This window comes from Rutilus rutilus, assembly GCF_951802725.1.
Source record: "Rutilus rutilus genome assembly, chromosome: 4".
NCBI classification, from domain to species: domain Eukaryota; kingdom Metazoa; phylum Chordata; class Actinopteri; order Cypriniformes; family Leuciscidae; genus Rutilus; species Rutilus rutilus.
In genome coordinates, this window is record NC_140212.1 from 23,682,757 (window position 1) to 23,709,661 (window position 26,905).

The following is a 26,905-nucleotide window of genomic DNA, read 5'->3' on the forward strand; positions in this document are numbered from 1 at the left end:
ATGGGGGTTTCTATGAAGTCCCGTAGTAGATCAACGTCATCTAAATCGTTCAGTCAAGAAGCTCAAGTTCAGGATGTTTACTTTGAAGCAGATCTTGACTCAAAACAGATCCAAGGACTGGTTTGTCACTATAGATCTAAAGGATGCATACTTTCACGTACCCATCCTTTCACAACACTGGAAGTTCCTGAGGTTTGCTTTCGGGGGCTCCATTGGGGCTGGATGCCATGGTGCAGGCGTGGCCGAGGCTACATCTGTACACTTTCCCCCCGGTCGCTCTGCTCTAGGGGGTTTTGGAGAGAGTCTGCCGGGACAGAGTCGGTCTACTGCTAGTAGCGCAGTTCTGGCTGGCCTGAGTATGGTTCTCAGATATGGTGTCCCTCATCGACGGCTCTCCCCTGAAGATTCCGATCAGGAGGGCCGTTCTGTTTCAGGCAGGGGGCACAATCCTTCACCTCTATCCAGAACTATGGAAGCTGTGGATTTGGCCTCTGAGGGGGCCCAACTCATACTCAGGTCTCTCAACTGAGGTTGTTGAGACCATACTTCACTCAAGAGCTCCCTTCATGAGGAAACTGTATGCATTGAAGTAGAGAGTTTTCACTTCATGGTGCATGGTACACTTCATTTTCCTCAGAAGAAGATCGTTCTAATATGCTCATTTGATGCACGTTATTTATTTTAAATTGTACAAATATTTCACAATATCACAGTTTTGATGTAATTTGGATCAAATATTAGTGCCATTTTTAAGTTTCTGAGTTTATCATTGTGCCATAACCCCACCCCAATATGATAAATACACCTTTTTTAAATATTCATAATGGCTAACATAGAAATAGTGCAGAACCTTAAATAGGCCTATTTATGAAGCCATTTTTCATAAAATTTGTTTTACTTTTGTCAAAATCCTTTAGTTTGTTTGTTTTCAGTTTCAAATTAGACTTTCAATGACAGATTTCCAATGGGCCTGTTTACACCTGGTCTTTCAAATGATCAGATAGTTATCCGTTTGGTTAAAACAGTTACGTTGCTCACTGTAAATGGAACAGTGTCTCCGCAAAACGAGTACAAATCTAATCTTCAATTCCTGCGCTTTATGCAAATTTAACCCACTGCTATGTACATTTTGTCTCTCTTATCTGACTCACTGATTTCAGTTCATGGAGATCTTTCCAAGAGCTGATGATCTGAATGTTAAAAAAGAGGAATACTATTTGCGAGCTTATGTTCCTGTAAAAGAATCAAACAATTCACTGTCGCTTATGATTTTCCTTTTGCCAGTTAATTTCCTGCCGTTTGGGGATGGAGACATAGTAAACCCCATTTCGGATGACGGTAGCTCTGAAGCCATTTACTTGCAGCAGCCTTTCAAATACTTTGGACGCGTATACAATCAAACCTATGTAAGTATTGGACGTTTTCTTCTTGGTTGAAGATGTTTTTCCATTTAGTACTGTACATCATCAATATCTTTTCTCAAATTCTCTTTAGTCAAGAGAGTTTTCTCCTGTTTAAGTGTACAACTGGATGTTTTTAAACGTCTTTATAACCGGAATGATACTTTTGACTGGTAGCAGATAATTCTACAGCAATTTGATCTGAATTTTAGGTGAACAATAATGGTCACTTGACGTTTTCTCAACCACTATCTGCCTACGTCCCTTATCTGAACGCTGGAATAGACATCATTGCTCCCCTGTGGACTGACCTTTTCAATGTAAATGGTGGAACAATCTCCTATAGAGAGGATACAAGCAGTGCTGTACTGGCACAAGTCACTGAAGCTGTTCACCAATATTTCCCTAACGTGACTTTTACCGCTTCATCAGCCTTTGTGGCTACCTGGGACAGTGTCCCGTACATCACTGGTGGAGGGGTAAGACCTAATCTCAGATTTTTGATGAATACACTATGTGTGTTTTTAGTTATGAATGTTCTCAATTGTTCAATGTTTGTTTTTGTTTGATCTTTGAAGTCGGTCACTTTCCAAGTGGTTTTAGTATCCAATGGAGAACGCTCTTTCATCCTGATCAACTATGGTGATATTGCAGAAACAGGACAAATTTGGCTGGTGAGTGGAGTGAAGATCCTACCACATTTTACAAATAGCTGAAATGAATGACTAGAAATGACTTATGGTCAAATTCATTCCTAACTGATAAGCAAGAGATGGTTTATTTGGAATAGGATTTGGTTGCAGTTTCAAATACTCTTTTTTACTTTTACAGGCTGGTTATGACACAGTAGACTCTGTCAATTCTTTCACAATTCCAGCAGCCAGTGCCCCAGAACTCTCGTCCAGCAGTAATATCAATGTGGAAGGTCGCTGGTCTTTCCGTGTTGATAGATCGGCATACCGTAAGCCAAAGAGTTGCCTCTTTGTCTGCAACATGATCCTCAAACTTTTACCCAGTAGCATTTTTGAGCATATACATTTCTTTGGAAGTACTAAACAATTCACTGTCGCTTATGATTTTCCTTTTGCCAGCTAATTTCCTGCCATTTGGGGATGGAGACATAGTAAACCCCATTTCGGATGACGGTAGCTCTGAAGCCATTTACTTGCAGCAGCCTTTCAAATACTTTGGACGCGTATACAATCAAACCTATGTAAGTATTGGACGTTTTCTTCTTGGTTGAAGATGTTTTTCCATTTAGTACTGTACATCATCAATATCTTTTCTCAAATTCTCTTTAGTCAAGAGAGTTTTCTCCTGTTTAAGTGTACAACTGGATGTTTTTAAACGTCTTTATAACCGGAATGATACTTTTGACTGGTAGCAGATAATTCTACAGCAATTTGATCTGAATTTTAGGTGAACAATAATGGTCACTTGACGTTTACTCAACCACTATCTGCCTACGTCCCTTATCTGAACGCTGGAATAGACATCATTGCTCCCCTGTGGACTGACCTTTTCAATGTAAATGGTGGAACAATCTCCTATAGAGAGGATACAAGCAGTGCTGTACTGGCACAAGTCACTGAAGCTGTTCACCAATATTTCCCTAACGTGCCTTTTACCGCTTCATCGGCCTTTGTGGCTACCTGGGACAGTGTCCCGTACATAACTGGTGGAGGGGTAAGACCTAATCTCTGATTTTTGATGAATACACTCTTTGTGTTTTTAGTTATGAATGTTCTCAATTGTTCAATGTTTGTTTTTGTTTGATCTTTGAAGTCGGTCACTTTCCAAGTGGTTTTAGCCTCCAATGGAGAACGCTCTTTCATCCTGATCAACTATGGTGATATTGCAGAAACAGGACAAATTTGGCAGGTGAGTGGAGTGAAGATCCTACCACATTTTACAAATAGCAGAAATGAATGACTAGAAATTACTTATGGTCAAATCAAATTCTTTCCTTACTGATAAGCAAGAGATGGGTTATTTGGAATGGGATTTGGTTGCAGTTTTAAATACACTTTTTTACTTTTACAGGCTGGTTATGACACAGTGGACTCTGTCAATTCTTTCACAATTCCAGCAGCCAGTGCCCCAGAACTCTCGTCCAGCAGTAATATCAATGTGGAAGGTCGCTGGTCTTTCCGTGTTGATGGATCACCAATCTGTAAGCCAAACACTTGCCTGTTTGTCTGCAACATGATCCTAAAAATGTTATCCTGTACCATTTTTGAGCTTATATTGCTTTGGAAGTACTAAACAATTCACTGGTGCTTATGTTTTACCAAGTGCCAGCTAATTTCCTGCCGTTTGGGGAAGGAGAGATAGTAAACCCCATTTCAGATGATGGAAGCTCTGAAGCCATTTTCTTGCAGCAGCCTTTCAAATACTTTGGACGCGTATACAATCAGATCTATGTAAGCATTGAACTTTTTCTTTTTGGTTGAAGATGTTTTTCCATTTATTACATCATCAATTTATTATGCATCAATATTTTTTCTCAAATTCTCTTTAGTCAAGAGAGTTTTCTCCTGTTTAAGTGTACAACTGGATGTTTTTAAACGTCTTTGTAAACTGAATGATACTTTTGACTGGTAGCAGATAACTCTACAGCAATTTGATCTGAATTTTAGGTGAACAACAATGGTCACTTGACGTTTTCTCAACCACTATCTGCCTACGTCCCTTATCTGAACGCTGGAATAGACATCATTGCTCCCCTGTGGACTGACCTTTTCAATGTAAATGGTGGAACAATCTCCTATAGAGAGGATACAAGCAGTGCTGTACTGGCACAAGTCACTGAAGCTGTTCACCAATATTTCCCTAACGTGCCTTTTACCGCTTCATCAGCCTTTGTGGCTACCTGGGACAGTGTCCCGTACATCACTGGTGGAGGGGTAAGACCTAATCTCAGATTTTTGATGAATACACTATGTGTGTTTTTAGTTATGAATGTTCTCAATTGTTCAATGTTTGTTTTTGTTTGATCTTTGAAGTCGGTCACTTTCCAAGTGGTTTTAGCCTCCAATGGAGAACGCTCTTTCATCCTGATCAACTATGGTGATATTGCAGAAACAGGACAAATTTGGCTGGTGAGTGGAGTGAAGATCCTACCACATTTTACAAATAGCTGAAATGAATGACTAGAAATGACTTATGGTCAAATTCATTCCTAACTGATAAGCAAGAGATGGTTTATTTGGAATAGGATTTGGTTGCAGTTTCAAATACTCTTTTTTACTTTTACAGGCTGGTTATGACACAGTAGACTCTGTCAATTCTTTCACAATTCCAGCAGCCAGTGCCCCAGAACTCTCGTCCAGCAGTAATATCAATGTGGAAGGTCGCTGGTCTTTCCGTGTTGATAGATCGGCATACCGTAAGCCAAAGAGTTGCCTCTTTGTCTGCAACATGATCCTCAAACTTTTACCCAGTAGCATTTTTGAGCATATACATTTCTTTGGAAGTACTAAACAATTCACTGTCGCTTATGATTTTCCTTTTGCCAGCTAATTTCCTGCCATTTGGGGATGGAGACATAGTAAACCCCATTTCGGATGACGGTAGCTCTGAAGCCATTTACTTGCAGCAGCCTTTCAAATACTTTGGACGCGTATACAATCAAACCTATGTAAGTATTGGACGTTTTCTTCTTGGTTGAAGATGTTTTTCCATTTAGTACTGTACATCATCAATATCTTTTCTCAAATTCTCTTTAGTCAAGAGAGTTTTCTCCTGTTTAAGTGTACAACTGGATGTTTTTAAACGTCTTTATAACCGGAATGATACTTTTGACTGGTAGCAGATAATTCTACAGCAATTTGATCTGAATTTTAGGTGAACAATAATGGTCACTTGACGTTTACTCAACCACTATCTGCCTACGTCCCTTATCTGAACGCTGGAATAGACATCATTGCTCCCCTGTGGACTGACCTTTTCAATGTAAATGGTGGAACAATCTCCTATAGAGAGGATACAAGCAGTGCTGTACTGGCACAAGTCACTGAAGCTGTTCACCAATATTTCCCTAACGTGCCTTTTACCGCTTCATCGGCCTTTGTGGCTACCTGGGACAGTGTCCCGTACATAACTGGTGGAGGGGTAAGACCTAATCTCTGATTTTTGATGAATACACTCTTTGTGTTTTTAGTTATGAATGTTCTCAATTGTTCAATGTTTGTTTTTGTTTGATCTTTGAAGTCGGTCACTTTCCAAGTGGTTTTAGCCTCCAATGGAGAACGCTCTTTCATCCTGATCAACTATGGTGATATTGCAGAAACAGGGCAAATTTGGCAGGTGAGTGGAGTGAAGATCCTACCACATTTTACAAATAGCAGAAATGAATGACTAGAAATTACTTATGGTCAAATTCTTTCCTTACTGATAAGCAAGAGATGGTTTATTTGGAATAGGATTTGGTTGCAGTTTCAAATACTCTTTTTTACTTTTACAGGCTGGTTATGACACAGTGGACTCTGTCAATTCTTTCACAATTCCAGCAGCCAGTGCCCCAGAACTCTCGTCCAGCAGTAATATCAATGTGGAAGGTCGCTGGTCTTTCCGTGTTGATGGATCACCAATCTGTAAGCCAAACACTTGCCTGTTTGTCTGCAACATGATCCTAAAAATGTTATCCTGTACCATTTTTGAGCTTATATTGCTTTGGAAGTACTAAACAATTCACTGGTGCTTATGTTTTACCAAGTGCCAGCTAATTTCCTACCGTTTGGGGAAGGAGAGATAGTAAACCCCATTTCAGATGATGGAAGCTCTGAAGCCATTTTCTTGCAGCAGCCTTTCAAATACTTTGGACGCGTATACAATCAGATCTATGTAAGCATTGAACTTTTTCTTTTTGGTTGAAGATGTTTTTCCATTTATTACATCATCAATTTATTATGCATCAATATTTTTTCTCAAATTCTCTTTAGTCAAGAGAGTTTTCTCCTGTTTAAGTGTACAACTGGATGTTTTTAAACGTCTTTGTAAACTGAATGATACTTTTGACTGGTAGCAGATAACTCTACAGCAATTTGATCTGAATTTTAGGTGAACAACAATGGTCACTTGACGTTTTCTCAACCACTATCTGCCTACGTCCCTTATCTGAACGCTGGAATAGACATCATTGCTCCCCTGTGGACTGACCTTTTCAATGTAAATGGTGGAACAATCTCCTATAGAGAGGATACAAGCAGTGCTGTACTGGCACAAGTCACTGAAGCTGTTCACCAATATTTCCCTAACGTGCCTTTTACCGCTTCATCAGCCTTTGTGGCTACCTGGGACAGTGTCCCGTACATCACTGGTGGAGGGGTAAGACCTAATCTCAGATTTTTGATGAATACACTATGTGTGTTTTTAGTTATGAATGTTCTCAATTGTTCAATGTTTGTTTTTGTTTGATCTTTGAAGTCGGTCACTTTCCAAGTGGTTTTAGCCTCCAATGGAGAACGCTCTTTCATCCTGATCAACTATGGTGATATTGCAGAAACAGGACAAATTTGGCTGGTGAGTGGAGTGAAGATCCTACCACATTTTACAAATAGCTGAAATGAATGACTAGAAATGACTTATGGTCAAATTCATTCCTAACTGATAAGCAAGAGATGGTTTATTTGGAATAGGATTTGGTTGCAGTTTCAAATACTCTTTTTTACTTTTACAGGCTGGTTATGACACAGTAGACTCTGTCAATTCTTTCACAATTCCAGCAGCCAGTGCCCCAGAACTCTCGTCCAGCAGTAATATCAATGTGGAAGGTCGCTGGTCTTTCCGTGTTGATAGATCGGCATACCGTAAGCCAAAGAGTTGCCTCTTTGTCTGCAACATGATCCTCAATCTTTTACCCAGTAGCATTTTTGAGCATATACATTTCTTTGGAAGTACTAAACAATTCACTGTCGCTTATGATTTTCCTTTTGCCAGCTAATTTCCTGCCGTTTGGGGATGGAGACATAGTAAACCCCATTTCAGATGATGGAAGCTCTGAAGCCATTTACTTGCAGCAGCCTTTCAAATACTTTGGACGCGTATACAATCAAACCTATGTAAGTATTGGACGTTTTCTTCTTGGTTGAAGATGTTTTTCCATTTAGTACTGTACATCATCAATATCTTTTCTCAAATTCTCTTTAGTCAAGAGAGTTTTCTCCTGTTTAAGTGTACAACTGGATGTTTTTAAACGTCTTTATAACCGGAATGATACTTTTGACTGGTAGCAGATAATTCTACAGCAATTTGATCTGAATTTTAGGTGAACAATAATGGTCACTTGACGTTTACTCAACCACTATCTGCCTACGTCCCTTATCTGAACGCTGGAATAGACATCATTGCTCCCCTGTGGACTGACCTTTTCAATGTAAATGGTGGAACAATCTCCTATAGAGAGGATACAAGCAGTGCTGTACTGGCACAAGTCACTGAAGCTGTTCACCAATATTTCCCTAACGTGCCTTTTACCGCTTCATCGGCCTTTGTGGCTACCTGGGACAGTGTCCCGTACATAACTGGTGGAGGGGTAAGACCTAATCTCTGATTTTTGATGAATACACTCTTTGTGTTTTTAGTTATGAATGTTCTCAATTGTTCAATGTTTGTTTTTGTTTGATCTTTGAAGTCGGTCACTTTCCAAGTGGTTTTAGCCTCCAATGGAGAACGCTCTTTCATCCTGATCAACTATGGTGATATTGCAGAAACAGGACAAATTTGGCAGGTGAGTGGAGTGAAGATCCTACCACATTTTACAAATAGCAGAAATGAATGACTAGAAATTACTTATGGTCAAATTCTTTCCTAACTGATAAGCAAGAGATGGTTTATTTGGAATAGGATTTGGTTGCAGTTTCAAATACTCTTTTTTACTTTTACAGGCTGGTTATGACACAGTGGACTCTGTCAATTCTTTCACAATTCCAGCAGCCAGTGCCCCAGAACTCTCGTCCAGCAGTAATATCAATGTGGAAGGTCGCTGGTCTTTCCGTGTTGATGGATCACCAAACTGTAAGCCAAACACTTGCCTGTTTGTCTGCAACATGATCCTAAAAATGTTATCCTGTACCATTTTTGAGCTTATATTGCTTTGGAAGTACTAAACAATTCACTGGTGCTTATGTTTTACCAAGTGCCAGCTAATTTCCTGCCGTTTGGGGAAGGAGAGATAGTAAACCCCATTTCAGATGATGGAAGCTCTGAAGCCATTTTCTTGCAGCAGCCTTTCAAATACTTTGGACGCGTATACAATCAGATCTATGTAAGCATTGAACTTTTTCTTTTTGGTTGAAGATGTTTTTCCATTTATTACATCATCAATTTATTATGCATCAATATTTTTTCTCAAATTCTCTTTAGTCAAGAGAGTTTTCTCCTGTTTAAGTGTACAACTGGATGTTTTTAAACGTCTTTGTAAACTGAATGATACTTTTGACTGGTAGCAGATAACTCTACAGCAATTTGATCTGAATTTTAGGTGAACAACAATGGTCACTTGACGTTTTCTCAACCACTATCTGCCTACGTCCCTTATCTGAACGCTGGAATAGACATCATTGCTCCCCTGTGGACTGACCTTTTCAATGTAAATGGTGGAACAATCTCCTATAGAGAGGATACAAGCAGTGCTGTACTGGCACAAGTCACTGAAGCTGTTCACCAATATTTCCCTAACGTGCCTTTTACCGCTTCATCAGCCTTTGTGGCTACCTGGGACAGTGTCCCGTACATCACTGGTGGAGGGGTAAGACCTAATCTCAGATTTTTGATGAATACACTATGTGTGTTTTTAGTTATGAATGTTCTCAATTGTTCAATGTTTGTTTTTGTTTGATCTTTGAAGTCGGTCACTTTCCAAGTGGTTTTAGCCTCCAATGGAGAACGCTCTTTCATCCTGATCAACTATGGTGATATTGCAGAAACAGGACAAATTTGGCTGGTGAGTGGAGTGAAGATCCTACCACATTTTACAAATAGCTGAAATGAATGACTAGAAATGACTTATGGTCAAATTCATTCCTAACTGATAAGCAAGAGATGGTTTATTTGGAATAGGATTTGGTTGCAGTTTCAAATACTCTTTTTTACTTTTACAGGCTGGTTATGACACAGTAGACTCTGTCAATTCTTTCACAATTCCAGCAGCCAGTGCCCCAGAACTCTCGTCCAGCAGTAATATCAATGTGGAAGGTCGCTGGTCTTTCCGTGTTGATAGATCGGCATACCGTAAGCCAAAGAGTTGCCTCTTTGTCTGCAACATGATCCTCAAACTTTTACCCAGTAGCATTTTTGAGCATATACATTTCTTTGGAAGTACTAAACAATTCACTGTCGCTTATGATTTTCCTTTTGCCAGCTAATTTCCTGCCATTTGGGGATGGAGACATAGTAAACCCCATTTCGGATGACGGTAGCTCTGAAGCCATTTACTTGCAGCAGCCTTTCAAATACTTTGGACGCGTATACAATCAAACCTATGTAAGTATTGGACGTTTTCTTCTTGGTTGAAGATGTTTTTCCATTTAGTACTGTACATCATCAATATCTTTTCTCAAATTCTCTTTAGTCAAGAGAGTTTTCTCCTGTTTAAGTGTACAACTGGATGTTTTTAAACGTCTTTATAACCGGAATGATACTTTTGACTGGTAGCAGATAATTCTACAGCAATTTGATCTGAATTTTAGGTGAACAATAATGGTCACTTGACGTTTACTCAACCACTATCTGCCTACGTCCCTTATCTGAACGCTGGAATAGACATCATTGCTCCCCTGTGGACTGACCTTTTCAATGTAAATGGTGGAACAATCTCCTATAGAGAGGATACAAGCAGTGCTGTACTGGCACAAGTCACTGAAGCTGTTCACCAATATTTCCCTAACGTGCCTTTTACCGCTTCATCGGCCTTTGTGGCTACCTGGGACAGTGTCCCGTACATAACTGGTGGAGGGGTAAGACCTAATCTCTGATTTTTGATGAATACACTCTTTGTGTTTTTAGTTATGAATGTTCTCAATTGTTCAATGTTTGTTTTTGTTTGATCTTTGAAGTCGGTCACTTTCCAAGTGGTTTTAGCCTCCAATGGAGAACGCTCTTTCATCCTGATCAACTATGGTGATATTGCAGAAACAGGGCAAATTTGGCAGGTGAGTGGAGTGAAGATCCTACCACATTTTACAAATAGCAGAAATGAATGACTAGAAATTACTTATGGTCAAATTCTTTCCTTACTGATAAGCAAGAGATGGTTTATTTGGAATAGGATTTGGTTGCAGTTTCAAATACTCTTTTTTACTTTTACAGGCTGGTTATGACACAGTGGACTCTGTCAATTCTTTCACAATTCCAGCAGCCAGTGCCCCAGAACTCTCGTCCAGCAGTAATATCAATGTGGAAGGTCGCTGGTCTTTCCGTGTTGATGGATCACCAATCTGTAAGCCAAACACTTGCCTGTTTGTCTGCAACATGATCCTAAAAATGTTATCCTGTACCATTTTTGAGCTTATATTGCTTTGGAAGTACTAAACAATTCACTGGTGCTTATGTTTTACCAAGTGCCAGCTAATTTCCTACCGTTTGGGGAAGGAGAGATAGTAAACCCCATTTCAGATGATGGAAGCTCTGAAGCCATTTTCTTGCAGCAGCCTTTCAAATACTTTGGACGCGTATACAATCAGATCTATGTAAGCATTGAACTTTTTCTTTTTGGTTGAAGATGTTTTTCCATTTATTACATCATCAATTTATTATGCATCAATATTTTTTCTCAAATTCTCTTTAGTCAAGAGAGTTTTCTCCTGTTTAAGTGTACAACTGGATGTTTTTAAACGTCTTTGTAAACTGAATGATACTTTTGACTGGTAGCAGATAACTCTACAGCAATTTGATCTGAATTTTAGGTGAACAACAATGGTCACTTGACGTTTTCTCAACCACTATCTGCCTACGTCCCTTATCTGAACGCTGGAATAGACATCATTGCTCCCCTGTGGACTGACCTTTTCAATGTAAATGGTGGAACAATCTCCTATAGAGAGGATACAAGCAGTGCTGTACTGGCACAAGTCACTGAAGCTGTTCACCAATATTTCCCTAACGTGCCTTTTACCGCTTCATCAGCCTTTGTGGCTACCTGGGACAGTGTCCCGTACATCACTGGTGGAGGGGTAAGACCTAATCTCAGATTTTTGATGAATACACTATGTGTGTTTTTAGTTATGAATGTTCTCAATTGTTCAATGTTTGTTTTTGTTTGATCTTTGAAGTCGGTCACTTTCCAAGTGGTTTTAGCCTCCAATGGAGAACGCTCTTTCATCCTGATCAACTATGGTGATATTGCAGAAACAGGACAAATTTGGCTGGTGAGTGGAGTGAAGATCCTACCACATTTTACAAATAGCTGAAATGAATGACTAGAAATGACTTATGGTCAAATTCATTCCTAACTGATAAGCAAGAGATGGTTTATTTGGAATAGGATTTGGTTGCAGTTTCAAATACTCTTTTTTACTTTTACAGGCTGGTTATGACACAGTAGACTCTGTCAATTCTTTCACAATTCCAGCAGCCAGTGCCCCAGAACTCTCGTCCAGCAGTAATATCAATGTGGAAGGTCGCTGGTCTTTCCGTGTTGATAGATCGGCATACCGTAAGCCAAAGAGTTGCCTCTTTGTCTGCAACATGATCCTCAAACTTTTACCCAGTAGCATTTTTGAGCATATACATTTCTTTGGAAGTACTAAACAATTCACTGTCGCTTATGATTTTCCTTTTGCCAGCTAATTTCCTGCCATTTGGGGATGGAGACATAGTAAACCCCATTTCGGATGACGGTAGCTCTGAAGCCATTTACTTGCAGCAGCCTTTCAAATACTTTGGACGCGTATACAATCAAACCTATGTAAGTATTGGACGTTTTCTTCTTGGTTGAAGATGTTTTTCCATTTAGTACTGTACATCATCAATATCTTTTCTCAAATTCTCTTTAGTCAAGAGAGTTTTCTCCTGTTTAAGTGTACAACTGGATGTTTTTAAACGTCTTTATAACCGGAATGATACTTTTGACTGGTAGCAGATAATTCTACAGCAATTTGATCTGAATTTTAGGTGAACAATAATGGTCACTTGACGTTTACTCAACCACTATCTGCCTACGTCCCTTATCTGAACGCTGGAATAGACATCATTGCTCCCCTGTGGACTGACCTTTTCAATGTAAATGGTGGAACAATCTCCTATAGAGAGGATACAAGCAGTGCTGTACTGGCACAAGTCACTGAAGCTGTTCACCAATATTTCCCTAACGTGACTTTTACCGCTTCATCAGCCTTTGTGGCTACCTGGGACAGTGTCCCGTACATCACTGGTGGAGGGGTAAGACCTAATCTCAGATTTTTGATGAATACACTATGTGTGTTTTTAGTTATGAATGTTCTCAATTGTTCAATGTTTGTTTTTGTTTGATCTTTGAAGTCGGTCACTTTCCAAGTGGTTTTAGTATCCAATGGAGAACGCTCTTTCATCCTGATCAACTATGGTGATATTGCAGAAACAGGACAAATTTGGCTGGTGAGTGGAGTGAAGATCCTACCATATTTTGCAAATAGCAGAAATGAATGACTAGAAATGACTTATGGTCAAATTCATTCCTAACTGATAAGCAAGAGATGGTTTATTTGGAATAGGATTTGGTTGCAGTTTCAAATACTCTTTTTTACTTTTACAGGCTGGTTATGACACAGTAGACTCTGTCAGTTCTTTCACAATTCCAGCAGCCAGTGCCCCAGAACTCTCGTCCAGCAGTAATATCAATGTGGAAGGTCGCTGGTCTTTCCGCGTTGATAGATCGGCATACTGTAAGCCAAAGAGTTGCCTCTTTGTCTGCAACATGATCCTCAAACTTTTACCCAGTAGCATTTTTGAGCGTATACATTTCTTTGGAAGTACTAAACAATTCACTGCCGCTTATGATTTTCCTTTTGCCAGCTAATTTCCTGCCGTTTGGGGATGGAGACATAGTAAACCCCATTTCGGATGACGGTAGCTCTGAAGCCATTTACTTGCAGCAGCCTTTCAAATACTTTGGACGCGTATACAATCAAATCTATGTAAGTATTGGACTTTTTCTTCTTGGTTGAAGATGTTTTTCCATTTAGTACTGTACATCATCAATATCTTTTCTCAAATTCTCTTTAGTCAAGAGAGTTTTCTCTTGTTTAGGTGTACAACTGGATGGTTTTAAACGTCTTTATAAACGGAATGATACTTTTGACTGGTAGCAGATAACTCTACAGCAATTTGATCTGAATTTTAGGTGAACAACAATGGTCACTTGACGTTTACTCAACCACTATCTGCCTACGTCCCTTATCTGAACGCTGGAATAGACATCATTGCTCCTCTGTGGACTGACCTTTACAATGTAAATGGTGGAACGATCTCCTATAGAGAGGATACAAGCAGTGCTGTACTGGCACAAGTCACTGAAGCTGTTCACCAATATTTCCCTAACGTGTCTTTTACCGCTTCATCTGCCTTTGTGGCTACCTGGGACAGTGTCCCATACATCACTGGTGGAGGGGTAAGACCTAATCTCTGATTTTTGATGAATACACTATGTGTGTTTTTAGTTATGAATGTTCTCAATTGTTCAATGTTTGTTTTTGTTTGATCTTTGAAGTCGGTCACTTTCCAAGTGGTTTTAGCCTCCAATGGAGAACGCTCTTTCATCCTGATCAACTATGGTGATATTGCAGAAACAGGACAAATTTGGCTGGTGAGTGGAGTGAAGATCCTACCATATTTTACAAATAGCAGAAATGAATGACTAGAAATTACTTATGGTCAAATTCATTCCTAACTGATAAGCAAGAGATGGTTTATTTGGAATAGGATTTGGTTGCAGTTTCAAATACTCTTTTTTACTTTTACAGGCTGGTTATGACACAGTAGACTCTGTCAGTTCTTTCACAATTCCAGCAGCCAGTGCCCCAGAACTCTCGTCCAGCAGTAATATCAATGTGGAAGGTCGCTGGTCTTTCCGCGTTGATAGATCGGCATACTGTAAGCCAAAGAGTTGCCTCTTTGTCTGCAACATGATCCTCAAACTTTTACCCAGTAGCATTTTTGAGCGTATACATTTCTTTGGAAGTACTAAACAATTCACTGCCGCTTATGATTTTCCTTTTGCCAGCTAATTTCCTGCCGTTTGGGGATGGAGACATAGTAAACCCCATTTCGGATGACGGTAGCTCTGAAGCCATTTACTTGCAGCAGCCTTTCAAATACTTTGGACGCGTATACAATCAAATCTATGTAAGTATTGGACTTTTTCTTCTTGGTTGAAGATGTTTTTCCATTTAGTACTGTACATCATCAATATCTTTTCTCAAATTCTCTTTAGTCAAGAGAGTTTTCTCTTGTTTAGGTGTACAACTGGATGGTTTTAAACGTCTTTATAAACGGAATGATACTTTTGACTGGTAGCAGATAACTCTACAGCAATTTGATCTGAATTTTAGGTGAACAACAATGGTCACTTGACGTTTACTCAACCACTATCTGCCTACGTCCCTTATCTGAACGCTGGAATAGACATCATTGCTCCTCTGTGGACTGACCTTTACAATGTAAATGGTGGAACGATCTCCTATAGAGAGGATACAAGCAGTGCTGTACTGGCACAAGTCACTGAAGCTGTTCACCAATATTTCCCTAACGTGTCTTTTACCGCTTCATCTGCCTTTGTGGCTACCTGGGACAGTGTCCCATACATCACTGGTGGAGGGGTAAGACCTAATCTCTGATTTTTGATGAATACACTATGTGTGTTTTTAGTTATGAATGTTCTCAATTGTTCAATGTTTGTTTTTGTTTGATCTTTGAAGTCGGTCACTTTCCAAGTGGTTTTAGCCTCCAATGGAGAACGCTCTTTCATCCTGATCAACTATGGTGATATTGCAGAAACAGGACAAATTTGGCTGGTGAGTGGAGTGAAGATCCTACCATATTTTGCAAATAGCAGAAATGAATGACTAGAAATTACTTATGGTCAAATTCATTCCTAACTGATAAGCAAGAGATGGTTTATTTGGAATAGGATTTGGTTGCAGTTTCAAATACTCTTTTTTACTTTTACAGGCTGGTTATGACACAGTAGACTCTGTCAGTTCTTTCACAATTCCAGCAGCCAGTGCCCCAGAACTCTCGTCCAGCAGTAATATCAATGTGGAAGGTCGCTGGTCTTTCCGCGTTGATAGATCGGCATACTGTAAGCCAAAGAGTTGCCTCTTTGTCTGCAACATGATCCTCAAACTTTTACCCAGTAGCATTTTTGAGCGTATACATTTCTTTGGAAGTACTAAACAATTCACTGCCGCTTATGATTTTCCTTTTGCCAGCTAATTTCCTGACGTTTGGGGATGGAGACATAGTAAACCCCATTTCGGATGACGGTAGCTCTGAAGCCATTTACTTGCAGCAGCCTTTCAAATACTTTGGACGCGTATACAATCAAATCTATGTAAGTATTGGACTTTTTCTTCTTGGTTGAAGATGTTTTTCCATTTAGTACTGTACATCATCAATATCTTTTCTCAAATTCTCTTTAGTCAAGAGAGTTTTCTCTTGTTTAGGTGTACAACTGGATGGTTTTAAACGTCTTTATAAACGGAATGATACTTTTGACTGGTAGCAGATAACTCTACAGCAATTTGATCTGAATTTTAGGTGAACAATAATGGTCACTTGACGTTTACTCAACCACTATCTGCCTTCGTCCCTTATCTGAACGCTGGAATAGACATCATTGCTCCTCTGTGGACTGACCTTTACAATGTAAATGGTGGAACGATCTCCTATAGAGAGGATACAAGCAGTGCTGTACTGGCACAAGTCACTGAAGCTGTTCACCAATATTTCCCTAACGTGTCTTTTACCGCTTCATCTGCCTTTGTGGCTACCTGGGACAGTGTCCCATACATCACTGGTGGAGGGGTAAGACCTAATCTCTGATTTTTGATGAATACACTATGTGTGTTTTTAGTTATGAATGTTCTCAATTGTTCAATGTTTGTTTTTGTTTGATCTTTGAAGTCGGTCACTTTCCAAGTGGTTTTAGCCTCCAATGGAGAACGCTCTTTCATCCTGATCAACTATGGTGATATTGCAGAAACAGGACAAATTTGGCTGGTGAGTGGAGTGAAGATCCTAGCACATTTTACAAATAGCAGAAATGAATGACTAGAAATTACTTATGGTCAAATTCATTCCTTACTGATAAGCAAGAGATGGTTTATTTGGAATAGGATTTGGTTGCAGTTTCAAATACTCTTTTTTACTTTTACAGGCTGGTTATGACACAGTAGACTCTGTCAGTTCTTTCACAATTCCAGCAGCCAGTGCCCCAGAACTCTCGTCCAGCAGTAATATCAATGTGGAAGGTCGCTGGTCTTTCCGTGTTGATAGATCGGCATACTGTAAGCCAAAGAGTTGCCTCTTTGTCTGCAACATGATCCTCAAACTTTTACCCAGTATCATTTTTGAGCGTATACATTTCTTTGGAAGTACTAAACAATTCACTGCCGCTTATGATTTTCCTTTTGCCAGCTAATTTCCTGACGTTTGGGGATGGAGACATAGTAAACCCCATTTCGGATGACGGTAGCTCTGAAGCCATTTACTTGCAGCAGCCTTTCAAATACTTTGGACGCGTATACAATCAAATCTATGTAAGTATTGGACTTTTTCTCCTTGGTTGGAGATGTTTTTCCATTTAGTACTGTACATCATCAATATCTTTTCTCAAATTCTCTTTAGTCAAGAGAGTTTTCTCTTGTTTAAGTGTACAACTGGATGTTTTTAAACGTCTTTATAAACGGAATGATACTTTTGACTGGTAGCAGATAACTCTACAGCAATTTGATCTGAATTTTAGGTGAACAACAATGGTCACTTGACATTTACTCAACCACTATCTGCCTACGTCCCTTATCTGAATGCTGGAATAGACATCATTGCTCCTCTGTGGACTGACCTTTACAATGTAAATGGTGGAACGATCTCCTATAGAGAGGATACAAGCAGTGCTGTACTGGCACAAGTCACTGAAGCTGTTCACCAATATTTCCCTACCGTGTCTTTTACCGCTTCATCTGCCTTTGTGGCTACCTGGGACAGTGTCCCATACATCACTGGTGGAGGGGTAAGACCTAATCTCTGATTTTTGATGAATACACTATGTGTGTTTTTAGTTATGAATGTTCTCAATTGTTCAATGTTTGTTTTTGTTTGATCTTTGAAGTCAGTCACTTTCCAAGTGGTTTTAGCCTCCAATGGAGAACGCTCTTTCATCCTGATCAACTATGGTGATATTGAAGAAACAGGACAAATATGGCTGGTGAGTGGAGTGAAGATCCTACCATATTTTACAAATAGCAGAAATGAATGACTAGAAATTACTTATGGTCAAATTCATTCCTAACTGATAAGCAAGAGATGGTTTATTTGGAATAGGATTTGGTTGCAGTTTCAAATACTCTTTTTTACTTTTACAGGCTGGTTATGACACAGTAGACTCTGTCAGTTCTTTCACAATTCCAGCAGCCAGTGCCCCAGAACTCTCGTCCAGCAGTAATATCAATGTGGAAGGTCGCTGGTCTTTCCGTGTTGATAGAGCGGCATACTGTAAGCCAAAGAGTTGCCTCTTTGTCTGCAACATGATCCTCAAACTTTTACCCAGTAGCATTTTTGAGCTTATACATTTCTTTGGAAGTACTAAACAATTCACTGGCGCTTATGCTTTTCCTTTTGCCAGCTAATTTCTTGCCGTTTGGGGATGGAGACATAGTGAACCCCATTTCGGATGACGGTAGCTCTGAAGCCATTTACTTGCAGCAGCCTTTCAAATACTTTGGACGCGTATACAATCAAATCTATGTAAGTATTGGACTTTTTCTTCTTGGTTGAAGATGTTTTTCCATTTAGTACTGTACATCATCAATATCTTTTCTCAAATTCTCTTTAGTCAAGAGAGTTTTCTCTTGTTTAAGTGTACAACTGGATGGTTTTAAACGTCTTTATAAACGGAATGATACTTTTGACTGGTAGCAGATAACTCTACAGCAATTTGATCTGAATTTTAGGTGAACAACAATGGTCACTTGACGTTTACTCAACCACTATCTGCCTTCGTCCCTTATTTGAACGCTGGAATAGACATCATTGCTCCTCTGTGGACTGACCTTTACAATGTAAATGGTGGAACGATCTCCTATAGAGAGGATACAAGCAGTGCTGTACTGGCACAAGTCACTGAAGCTGTTCACCAATATTTCCCTACCGTGTCTTTTACCGCTTCATCTGCCTTTGTGGCTACCTGGGACAGTGTCCCATACATCACTGGTGGAGGGGTAAGACCTAATCTCTGATTATTGATGAATACACTATGTATGTTTTTAGTTATGAATGTTCTCAATTGTTCAATGTTTGTTTTTGTTTGATCTTTGAAGTCGGTCACTTTCCAAGTGGTTTTAGCCTCCAATGGAGAACGCTCTTTCATCCTGATCAACTATGGTGATATTGCAGAAACAGGACAAATATGGCTGGTGAGTGGAGTGAAGATCCTACCATATTTTACAAATAGCAGAAATGAATGACTAGAAATTACTTATGGTCAAATTCATTCCTAACTGATAAGCAAGAGATGGTTTATTTGGAATAGGATTTGGTTGCAGTTTCAAATACTCTTTTTTACTTTTACAGGCTGGTTATGACACAGTAGACTCTGTCAGTTCTTTCACAATTCCAGCAGCCAGTGCCCCAGAACTCTCGTCCAGCAGTAATATCAATGTGGAAGGTCGCTGGTCTTTCCGTGTTGATAGAGCGGCATACTGTAAGCCAAAGAGTTGCCTCTTTGTCTGCAACATGATCCTCAAACTTTTACCCAGTAGCATTTTTGAGCTTATACATTTCTTTGGAAGTACTAAACAATTCACTGGTGCTTATGCTTTTCCTTTTGCCAGCTAATTTCTTGCCGTTTGGGGATGGAGACATAGTAAACCCCATTTCGGATGATGGAAGTTCTGAAGCCATTTACTTGCAGCAGCCTTTCAAATACTTTGGACGTGTATACAATCAGATCTATGTAAGTATTTGAGTTTTTCTTCTTGGTTGAAGATGGTTTACTTGAGTATTATTTTTTCTGGAAACTTTTTACTTTAACTTCACTACATTTGAAAGACAAATATTGTACTTTTTACTCCACTACAATTTTTTTACTGTCCTTGAGTAGAAAGTAGTAATGTCAGTCAGGGGATGATTTTGGTTGCAGGGGTTGCATTTTGGTTGAAAATGAAGGTCAGATTGACGTCAGAACCCAACTGATGTTGGTTTCTGACGTCAACCCGATTTTCGTTTTCAACCACAATACAACGTCCAACGTTGGAGATTAATGTCAATCCGGCGTTGGATTCTGACATCAACCTGATTTTCATTTTCAACGTTGGGTATGGTCTTCTAAATGCAAATTTTGTCATTGTTTTGGTGCACACTAGCTTATAGATAACAGTAAGGCTAACATATTCATACTAAAAGCCAAAAAACTTTAAATAGGGCACTATTTGAGGGAACAGCCATTTGGGTGTCCGAAACCATTGTGGAAGTTATTGAGTGACTTATTCAATCTCACATTCAATCCCACTACTGGAACTGTGTTCTAGAAATAAATGTGATATTGATATGAGGGAAGGCAGGCATAGATTCAGAGGCATAAGGTACTGTAAGTATTACACACAACAATGCAACAATAATAAAACAATGCATTGACATTTACTTTTGATACTTAAGTACTTTTAAAAATGAGTACTTCTGTACTTTTACTTAAGTAAAAATCGGTCTTTACAACTTTTACTTGTAACGGAGTAATATTTGACCAGTAGTATCTGTACTTTCACTCAAGTAAGGAAGTTGTGTACTTTGTCCACCTCTGCAAACTCTCTTCTGTCAAGAGAGTTCTCCTGTTTAAGTGTACTTTATTAACGGAATGATACTTTTGACTACTGGCAGATAATTCTACAGCAATTTGATCTGAATTATAGGTGAACAACAATGGTCACTTGACGTTTACTCAACCACTATCTGCCTTCGTCCCTTATCTGAACGCTGGAATAGACATCATTGCTCCTCTATGGACTGACCTTAACAATGTAAATGGTGGAACAATCTCCTATAGAGAGGATACAAGCAGTGCTGTACTGGCACAAGTCACTGAAGCTGTTCACCAATATTTCCCTAACGTGCCTTTTACCGCTTCATCAGCCTTTGTGGCTACCTGGGAAAGTGTGCCGTACTACACGGGTGGAGGGGTAAGACCTAACCTCTGATTTTTGATGAATTCTCTATGTGTGTTTTTTTGGTTATGAATGTCCTCAATTGTTCAATGTTTGTTTTTTGTTTGATTTTTGAAAGTCGGCTACTTTCCAAGTTGTTTTAGTCTCCAATGGTGAACGCTCTTTCACCCTGATCAACTATGGTGATATTGCAGAAACAGGACAAGTTTGGCTAGTAAGTTGTACATTTTGTTATTATAAAAAAAAATTTTAGTCTCCAAATTTTTCCAGTTTACATATCATATTTCATTCAGGCTGGCTTTGACACAATGGACTCTTCACACTCGTTTGCCATTTCATCATTGAGTGCTGCTGAACTGTCATCCAACAGCAATGTCAATGATAACGGTCGTTGGGTTTTCCTTGTTGATGGTAGTCACGATGGTAATGGCTATTGTTTTTTCTCTGTTTCAACTCATTGTTTCAGTGTGTAAATGATGGTTATAGTCTTCATATATTCTGATATATATACATATATACTGATATAATTGACCACATTTGGGTAGGTCAAGATCCAAATGAATGATTGCTTTCATGTTTTTTTGTGCAATGTTCTTCTTATTTTCTTTTTTAGTTTGTGATACTTGCACTGAAAATGAGGTTTGTCGGGAGAGAAGTGGTGTCAGTGGCTGTGCTTGCTTGGATGGACAAAATCAAAATCATGAAATCTTTGGTGAGTTCTCTCACAGTTGTTGTGCATTCATGCATTTAACTAAAATCCTTCTTGCATTATTATAATAGTCAAGCCTGAACACAGAGCAAGCATTTTATTCATAACATTAGAATTCAATAGAAATGAAACAAAAATGAACAGGAATGCTTTATCAGAGCTTAATCCACCTGTGTCTGCCTTATCGTTACAGCCACACCAGTTAATTTGTGTGTGTCTGAGTGGATGTGTCTATTTTATACTGTTTATATTTTAGAGTTTAACCCCCTTCATTGCTGTGTGCTATTACCAGCATCCTGGCTGATTTGTGGATTGTACTCTTAAACTTGGTGGATTTAAAGGAAGAAAAATGAGACAAGAGTATTTAGATGGCCTGAATTAAGCCATTCGTTCTTAAAGGCCCCCTGAAATCAAAATGTAAATTTTTTAGCTTTTAGTATGAATATATTAGCCTTAAGGTTAGGAATAAGCTGGTATGTTCCAAAACAATAACAAAATTCGCATTTAGGAGATATAAGCATTCAAAACTTACAGTCTTTCACTTCCGCTAAAATTGATTTTTATGATATCACCGCCGACTTCAGCTTCTCATCACATCTTCTGTCCAATCAAATGTTCTCTATAATCCAAAGTGTCCTGCCCCCTATGCTATAAATACCACCTGGTCAGAGCCATAGAGAGATAAATGGCTCTGCACCTGGCCAAAGTGACTGGCGTTGACACGTCACAGAGCAATATGGGTTTTTGCCCATATTGCCCAGAGAACTCTGGATTTGGGCTAAATTCCAAGCTCGGAGCCCTCGACCCCCTTGAACAGCATGCCAAATACACTTATTATATATTTTTAAAGATTTATTTTTGCTGTTTTATCATAGATTAAAATCTAGAAAACAAAATATTTATTGGATTTATGAAGAAAAGGTTCAGCACCCAAGGCTCTATTGCTATTGCCTCAATGGTGTACAGTGTCTTTGGGCGGATTGCTGAGGCGGATTGCCAGCAACAGCCATTAGGATTGTTTGTGATTTTGTCTTATACCCCTTTTCCACCAGCATGAACCGGGTGCTAGTTCAGAGCCAGAGCTATTGCCGGTTCGGGTTGGTTCGACTGACGAGCCTTCTAAGAACCAGTTTGCCTTTCCAAAGGCCAGAGATCCACCACAGAGCCATGTCTTATGTCATTGTATACATCTCATGTTGCCCAGAAACGCTAGCGCAGCAGTGCCAAACACAAGCACACCAGGCTTTTTGGAGATGCATCGGCTTCTCGCAGACCAATTTGCGCATGACATCAAAGCACTGCGAGAGCGATCCAAAAGCACAAGGAGTCGTATGCTCTCCAAACACTCCCGCAGCACTCCAATCGGTCGGCGCAGCTCTGATGCTCAAGTCCTCCATCAACAATGGCGGTCGTTGCGTTACTACTGATGCTCATTGCTTTGCAAACCTACATCGGCAACCAAACACTGCAAATCCAACACGTTCGTGCAGCTCGCCGTAATTTGCATAGACAGAGATTACAATTGAATTGATTTGAAATTAGGCTCTGGCTCTGAACCAGCACTTAAACTGCCTTGGTGGAAAAGGGGTATTAGTGACTTAGGAGTCCTCTTGACTACGTCTAACGTTTAACGCTAAAATGCTTGGAGCAAAAATTAAGGAGTCCTAAAATTAGGACCAACATACCCATTCTTTTTAAGAGTTTCTCCTAAATTGGCAAGTTAGGATAGTTCACACAAAAATTAAAATTACCCCATGATTTACTCACCCTCAAGCCATCTTAGGTGTATATGATTTTCTTCTTTCAGACGAATACAATCAGAGTTAAATAAAAAAAATTCCTGGCTCTTCCAAGCTTTACAATGGCAGTGAATGGAGGAATTGATTTTGAAGACCAAAAAAGTGCACTGATCCTTCATAAAGGTACTCCACATGGCTCTGGGGGGTTAATAACTGCCTTCTAAAATGAAACAATGCGTTTTTGTGAGAAAAATATCCATATTTAAAACTTTATCAACTAAAATAACTAGCTTCCAACAGACGAGGTTGGAGAGCCCTAAACAACAGTCTTAAAAATGCTAACAGTCAAAGAAAAGCTTATCGCTGTAAAATTGGCCGCTTTGAAGAAACTGACAGGCAAGTGTATCAGTACGTAGCCAAAAAAAAAGAAATTAGGGGCTGCCCAAAACCAGAGCCATCATCCAGCTGAAGGCACTGAATATGACTTCAGGGAGAAACTGCTGTCTTTTCAGCGCTGTGGTCGGCCTAAGGAAAAAACATTCATATCCCCTGGATCAGATAGGGAATGTTGATCAAACACCTGTGTTTTTTGACATGCCAACATCTGTCACTGTACATAAAAAGGTGAGAAATCAGTCATAGTGAAACCTACTGGATATGAGAACTTCAGGTTATTTTTATGGTACCTATGCCATAAAGTGTTTATTTCTGAATGTCATGGGTGTTACATTTTACCAGTATTTACTCTAAAAATATATGAAAAATATGCTAAGTATTTTCTTTAAAAGACAAGATTTGGTCTTCAGAAAGCCTTTTATATCTTGAAAGGTACATCTTGAAGGGGGGGGCATCTTATATTTGGAACAATACAGTATTATTACTATTATTATTATTTGCTTCATGTCTTCTCTCCTTACTGTCCTATATAAATACAGGCAAAAACACCAACAAAAATAACTCCTAAAAAAATATCTATGTTGAATGCTTTATCTGCTCAGATGCTGTGGAGTCTTGTGCCAGCAGCACTGGGTCCATGTCTCTGTCCCGCTGCCAGCTCTTTGAGTCTGGTTTTACTCCTGAGATCCTGCACTTAAATGATCCAAGCTGCCAAGGAACCATTGAGGATGGCAGACTTGTGTTTCAATTTGACAATGAAGGCCACATATGTGGTACCATTCTGATGGTAATGATCTTTCTATTTCTGTTTCATCACTAGAGCTGTAGAGATGTGTAAATGATTAGTAAGTTGTCCTTGAGCTTGAGATTGACATTTGTCCATGTCCTTACAGAGCAACAGGACTCACTTCATCTACCAAAACTCCATTCAGTCTAACTTAAGAAGCACTGGCCAGAGCATAATTTCAAGAGAGAGATGGCTGAACATTACATTTTCTTGTGTGTATCCTCTGATCCAGACCCTATCTATGCCCATGGGTATCCGAGCTGAAGGCGGGTAAGGGTACTCAATACCTTCTGTGTATAAGTGTGTAGTATTATGAAAATGAATTATTTTATTTTTTTACAGTGAATGAGGCAAATCAGTATTGCAATTTAGGAAATCTTCATGTTTTTAACTGTTTGGATTGACTTCATTCAATTTCCAATATTTAACTTGTCTGTCTAGAACATGAAAGAGGCTGCTTTTTACCTACTCAAATCAATAAAATCAATGACCTCATTTAGGTCTTTCCAGAGAATTTCCACCTGATTCAACATGGGTTAAGAATTTTGATCAATGTTACAGTGGTTATAAAACAGGTTGCAGCCTTACTAAGTCTGTAGTTATCCTTATCTTGTGTTGTGTCATTGCCTAAGGCTCAGGGCTGGTAAGCAAACGGTTGGTGGTTTGAGTCTAGTCAGAGTCATCACCATTACCATTTACTTAAGTAAGTCATGGTTGCTAATATTTAAAAAAAATGTGCCCACAGTAACATGAGTCAGGAGCTTCCTGCTGGCCAGGGCACATACCGGATCCGCATGATTCCCTACCAAGATGCAGAGTTTACTAGCCCATTTGATGGGGAGGTGGAAATACAGGTGAACCAGCAGATGTATGTGGCTGTTGAGGTGGAAGGAGTGGATAGAAATCAAATCGCAACGGTTCTAGACAACTGCTGGGCCACACCTGTTAATGATATTGACTATCATATTCGCTGGAGTCTAATTACTAGAGAGTGAGTGACTTGATGGTTAAATTACTAAATTTGTTGTAATCTCAGAAAGTTAATACTACCAAATTGGGTAACACTTTATTTCAATAGTACACTTAAACTTTCTACTAATTATAAAGTAACTTTGCAACTACATGTTAACTAACTTTCATTTGACTATTAGTAAACTGTAGTAGACTGTTAGGTTAGTAGAATAAGTTGACATGCATTTTCAAAGTTACTTACAGTCAGTAGAGTGACTGTTGGGGAACCATTAAAAAAAGTGTTTGCAGATATTAAGGAGACAATCTACTAATACTCTAATGAGAGTTAGTTAACATGCAATCGCAAAGTTACTTAATAGTAGAATGTCAAAAGTGGACAATTGAAATAAAATGTTACCCAAAATGTTTGTACCATATGTTTGGTTATGGCCAAATACTTGGAGCCTACATTCAAATCTTGCCATGCAATAATTTTTTCTTCTTTACTCCCTTCCTAGGTGCCCCAATCCTGAAGATGGCACAGTTGAGGTTCTTCAGAATGGTATTGGTACGACAAGCTATTTCTCCTTCAGGATGTTCACCTTCTCAGGAATCTCTGACCGCATCTTTCTGCACTGTCAGGTTCATCTCTGCCTTGTACAAAATGGCAGATGTGCACTGGTATGTTTGGACAGTATTTTTGAATGGTCCATCCACTGCATTATTTTTACAGTAGCCTTCAAGTAAATTATGAACCTTTTATGAAAGATCTGTCTAAAAGAAATTCAACTTTTTCAACAGCCTTTGCATTGTAGAAGGCATGTATTTATTGATAAATGTATTTTCTTGTCTTGTCATTTTCAGTCATGCGACCCTGGATATAGACGCAGAAAGCGCAGATCTTTGGATTTCCATCACTCTTCTGCGATCACCATGGGTCTTTAAGAAAGCTCAATAACCATGATGAATGAAAGATCCTTCATTTATATCAAAATACTTTGTGTGAATGATCTAAATATGAGATTTCTTAAAATGATTTTGAAAGCACTTCCTTGTCTATAAACATCTACATTTAAATCAGAGATATTTTACATAAACATATCACCAATGAACACCAACTGCTAGGTGAAAACTACTAAATCTAACCCAGACATGGATGCACAGAAAAACTAAATCTCTGTTATAACCACTCTATCCATGTATTGTTTTATTGTTGTAGAGGAAGTGTTATTCAAATACAATTAAACTAAATTCTTCTAGATTATTGGATGGGTATGACTAAAATGTACCATTTATTTTAATTAATGGAATTAAATAGCTTTCTGTCTTTCTCTTTGTTCAAGGAGTAATTTTGGAAACAATAAACCAGACTATCCTTGAATAAACCTGCTTAGCAATGAAAAAAGACTTTGTGGCTTTTTTTTCCCCTTAAAGCTTAGTTTTTTTTTCTTTTTTTTTTTTCGTCTTAAAGCTTAGTTTCATGTTTAGAGTGAATTCAGTTTAATGAGTGTTACTACCAGAGTATGTACTGTAGTTGTTACGTACTGCTCCGAGACACGAGGGTAGAAGAT

The 26,905-nt window shown here is 39.0% G+C and overlaps 1 protein-coding gene across 1 annotated transcript; it reads left to right on the forward strand.

Annotated features, from left to right (window-relative positions):
- On the forward strand, nucleotides 1–26,905 carry LOC311289790 (uncharacterized protein; the record flags this gene model as incomplete). The annotated part of the gene is made up of 66 exons (XM_084408034.1): nucleotides 1–120; nucleotides 1,613–1,879; nucleotides 1,979–2,074; nucleotides 2,232–2,361; nucleotides 2,492–2,613; nucleotides 2,820–3,086; nucleotides 3,186–3,281; nucleotides 3,444–3,573; nucleotides 3,696–3,823; nucleotides 4,040–4,306; nucleotides 4,406–4,501; nucleotides 5,866–5,995; nucleotides 6,118–6,245; nucleotides 6,462–6,728; nucleotides 6,828–6,923; nucleotides 7,081–7,210; nucleotides 7,341–7,462; nucleotides 7,669–7,935; nucleotides 8,035–8,130; nucleotides 8,288–8,417; nucleotides 8,540–8,667; nucleotides 8,884–9,150; nucleotides 9,250–9,345; nucleotides 9,503–9,632; nucleotides 9,763–9,884; nucleotides 10,091–10,357; nucleotides 10,457–10,552; nucleotides 10,710–10,839; nucleotides 10,962–11,089; nucleotides 11,306–11,572; nucleotides 11,672–11,767; nucleotides 11,925–12,054; nucleotides 12,185–12,306; nucleotides 12,513–12,779; nucleotides 12,879–12,974; nucleotides 13,132–13,261; nucleotides 13,392–13,513; nucleotides 13,720–13,986; nucleotides 14,086–14,181; nucleotides 14,339–14,468; nucleotides 14,599–14,720; nucleotides 14,927–15,193; nucleotides 15,293–15,388; nucleotides 15,546–15,675; nucleotides 15,806–15,927; nucleotides 16,134–16,400; nucleotides 16,500–16,595; nucleotides 16,753–16,882; nucleotides 17,013–17,134; nucleotides 17,341–17,607; nucleotides 17,707–17,802; nucleotides 17,960–18,089; nucleotides 18,220–18,341; nucleotides 18,548–18,814; nucleotides 18,914–19,009; nucleotides 19,167–19,296; nucleotides 19,427–19,548; nucleotides 20,501–20,767; nucleotides 20,871–20,966; nucleotides 21,046–21,175; nucleotides 21,366–21,464; nucleotides 24,199–24,383; nucleotides 24,490–24,653; nucleotides 25,129–25,374; nucleotides 25,853–26,015; nucleotides 26,199–26,905. 66 exons carry the CDS (start codon nucleotides 1–3, stop codon nucleotides 26,277–26,279), a joined length of 10,185 nt encoding a protein of 3,394 aa, XP_084264160.1. The 3' UTR covers nucleotides 26,280–26,905.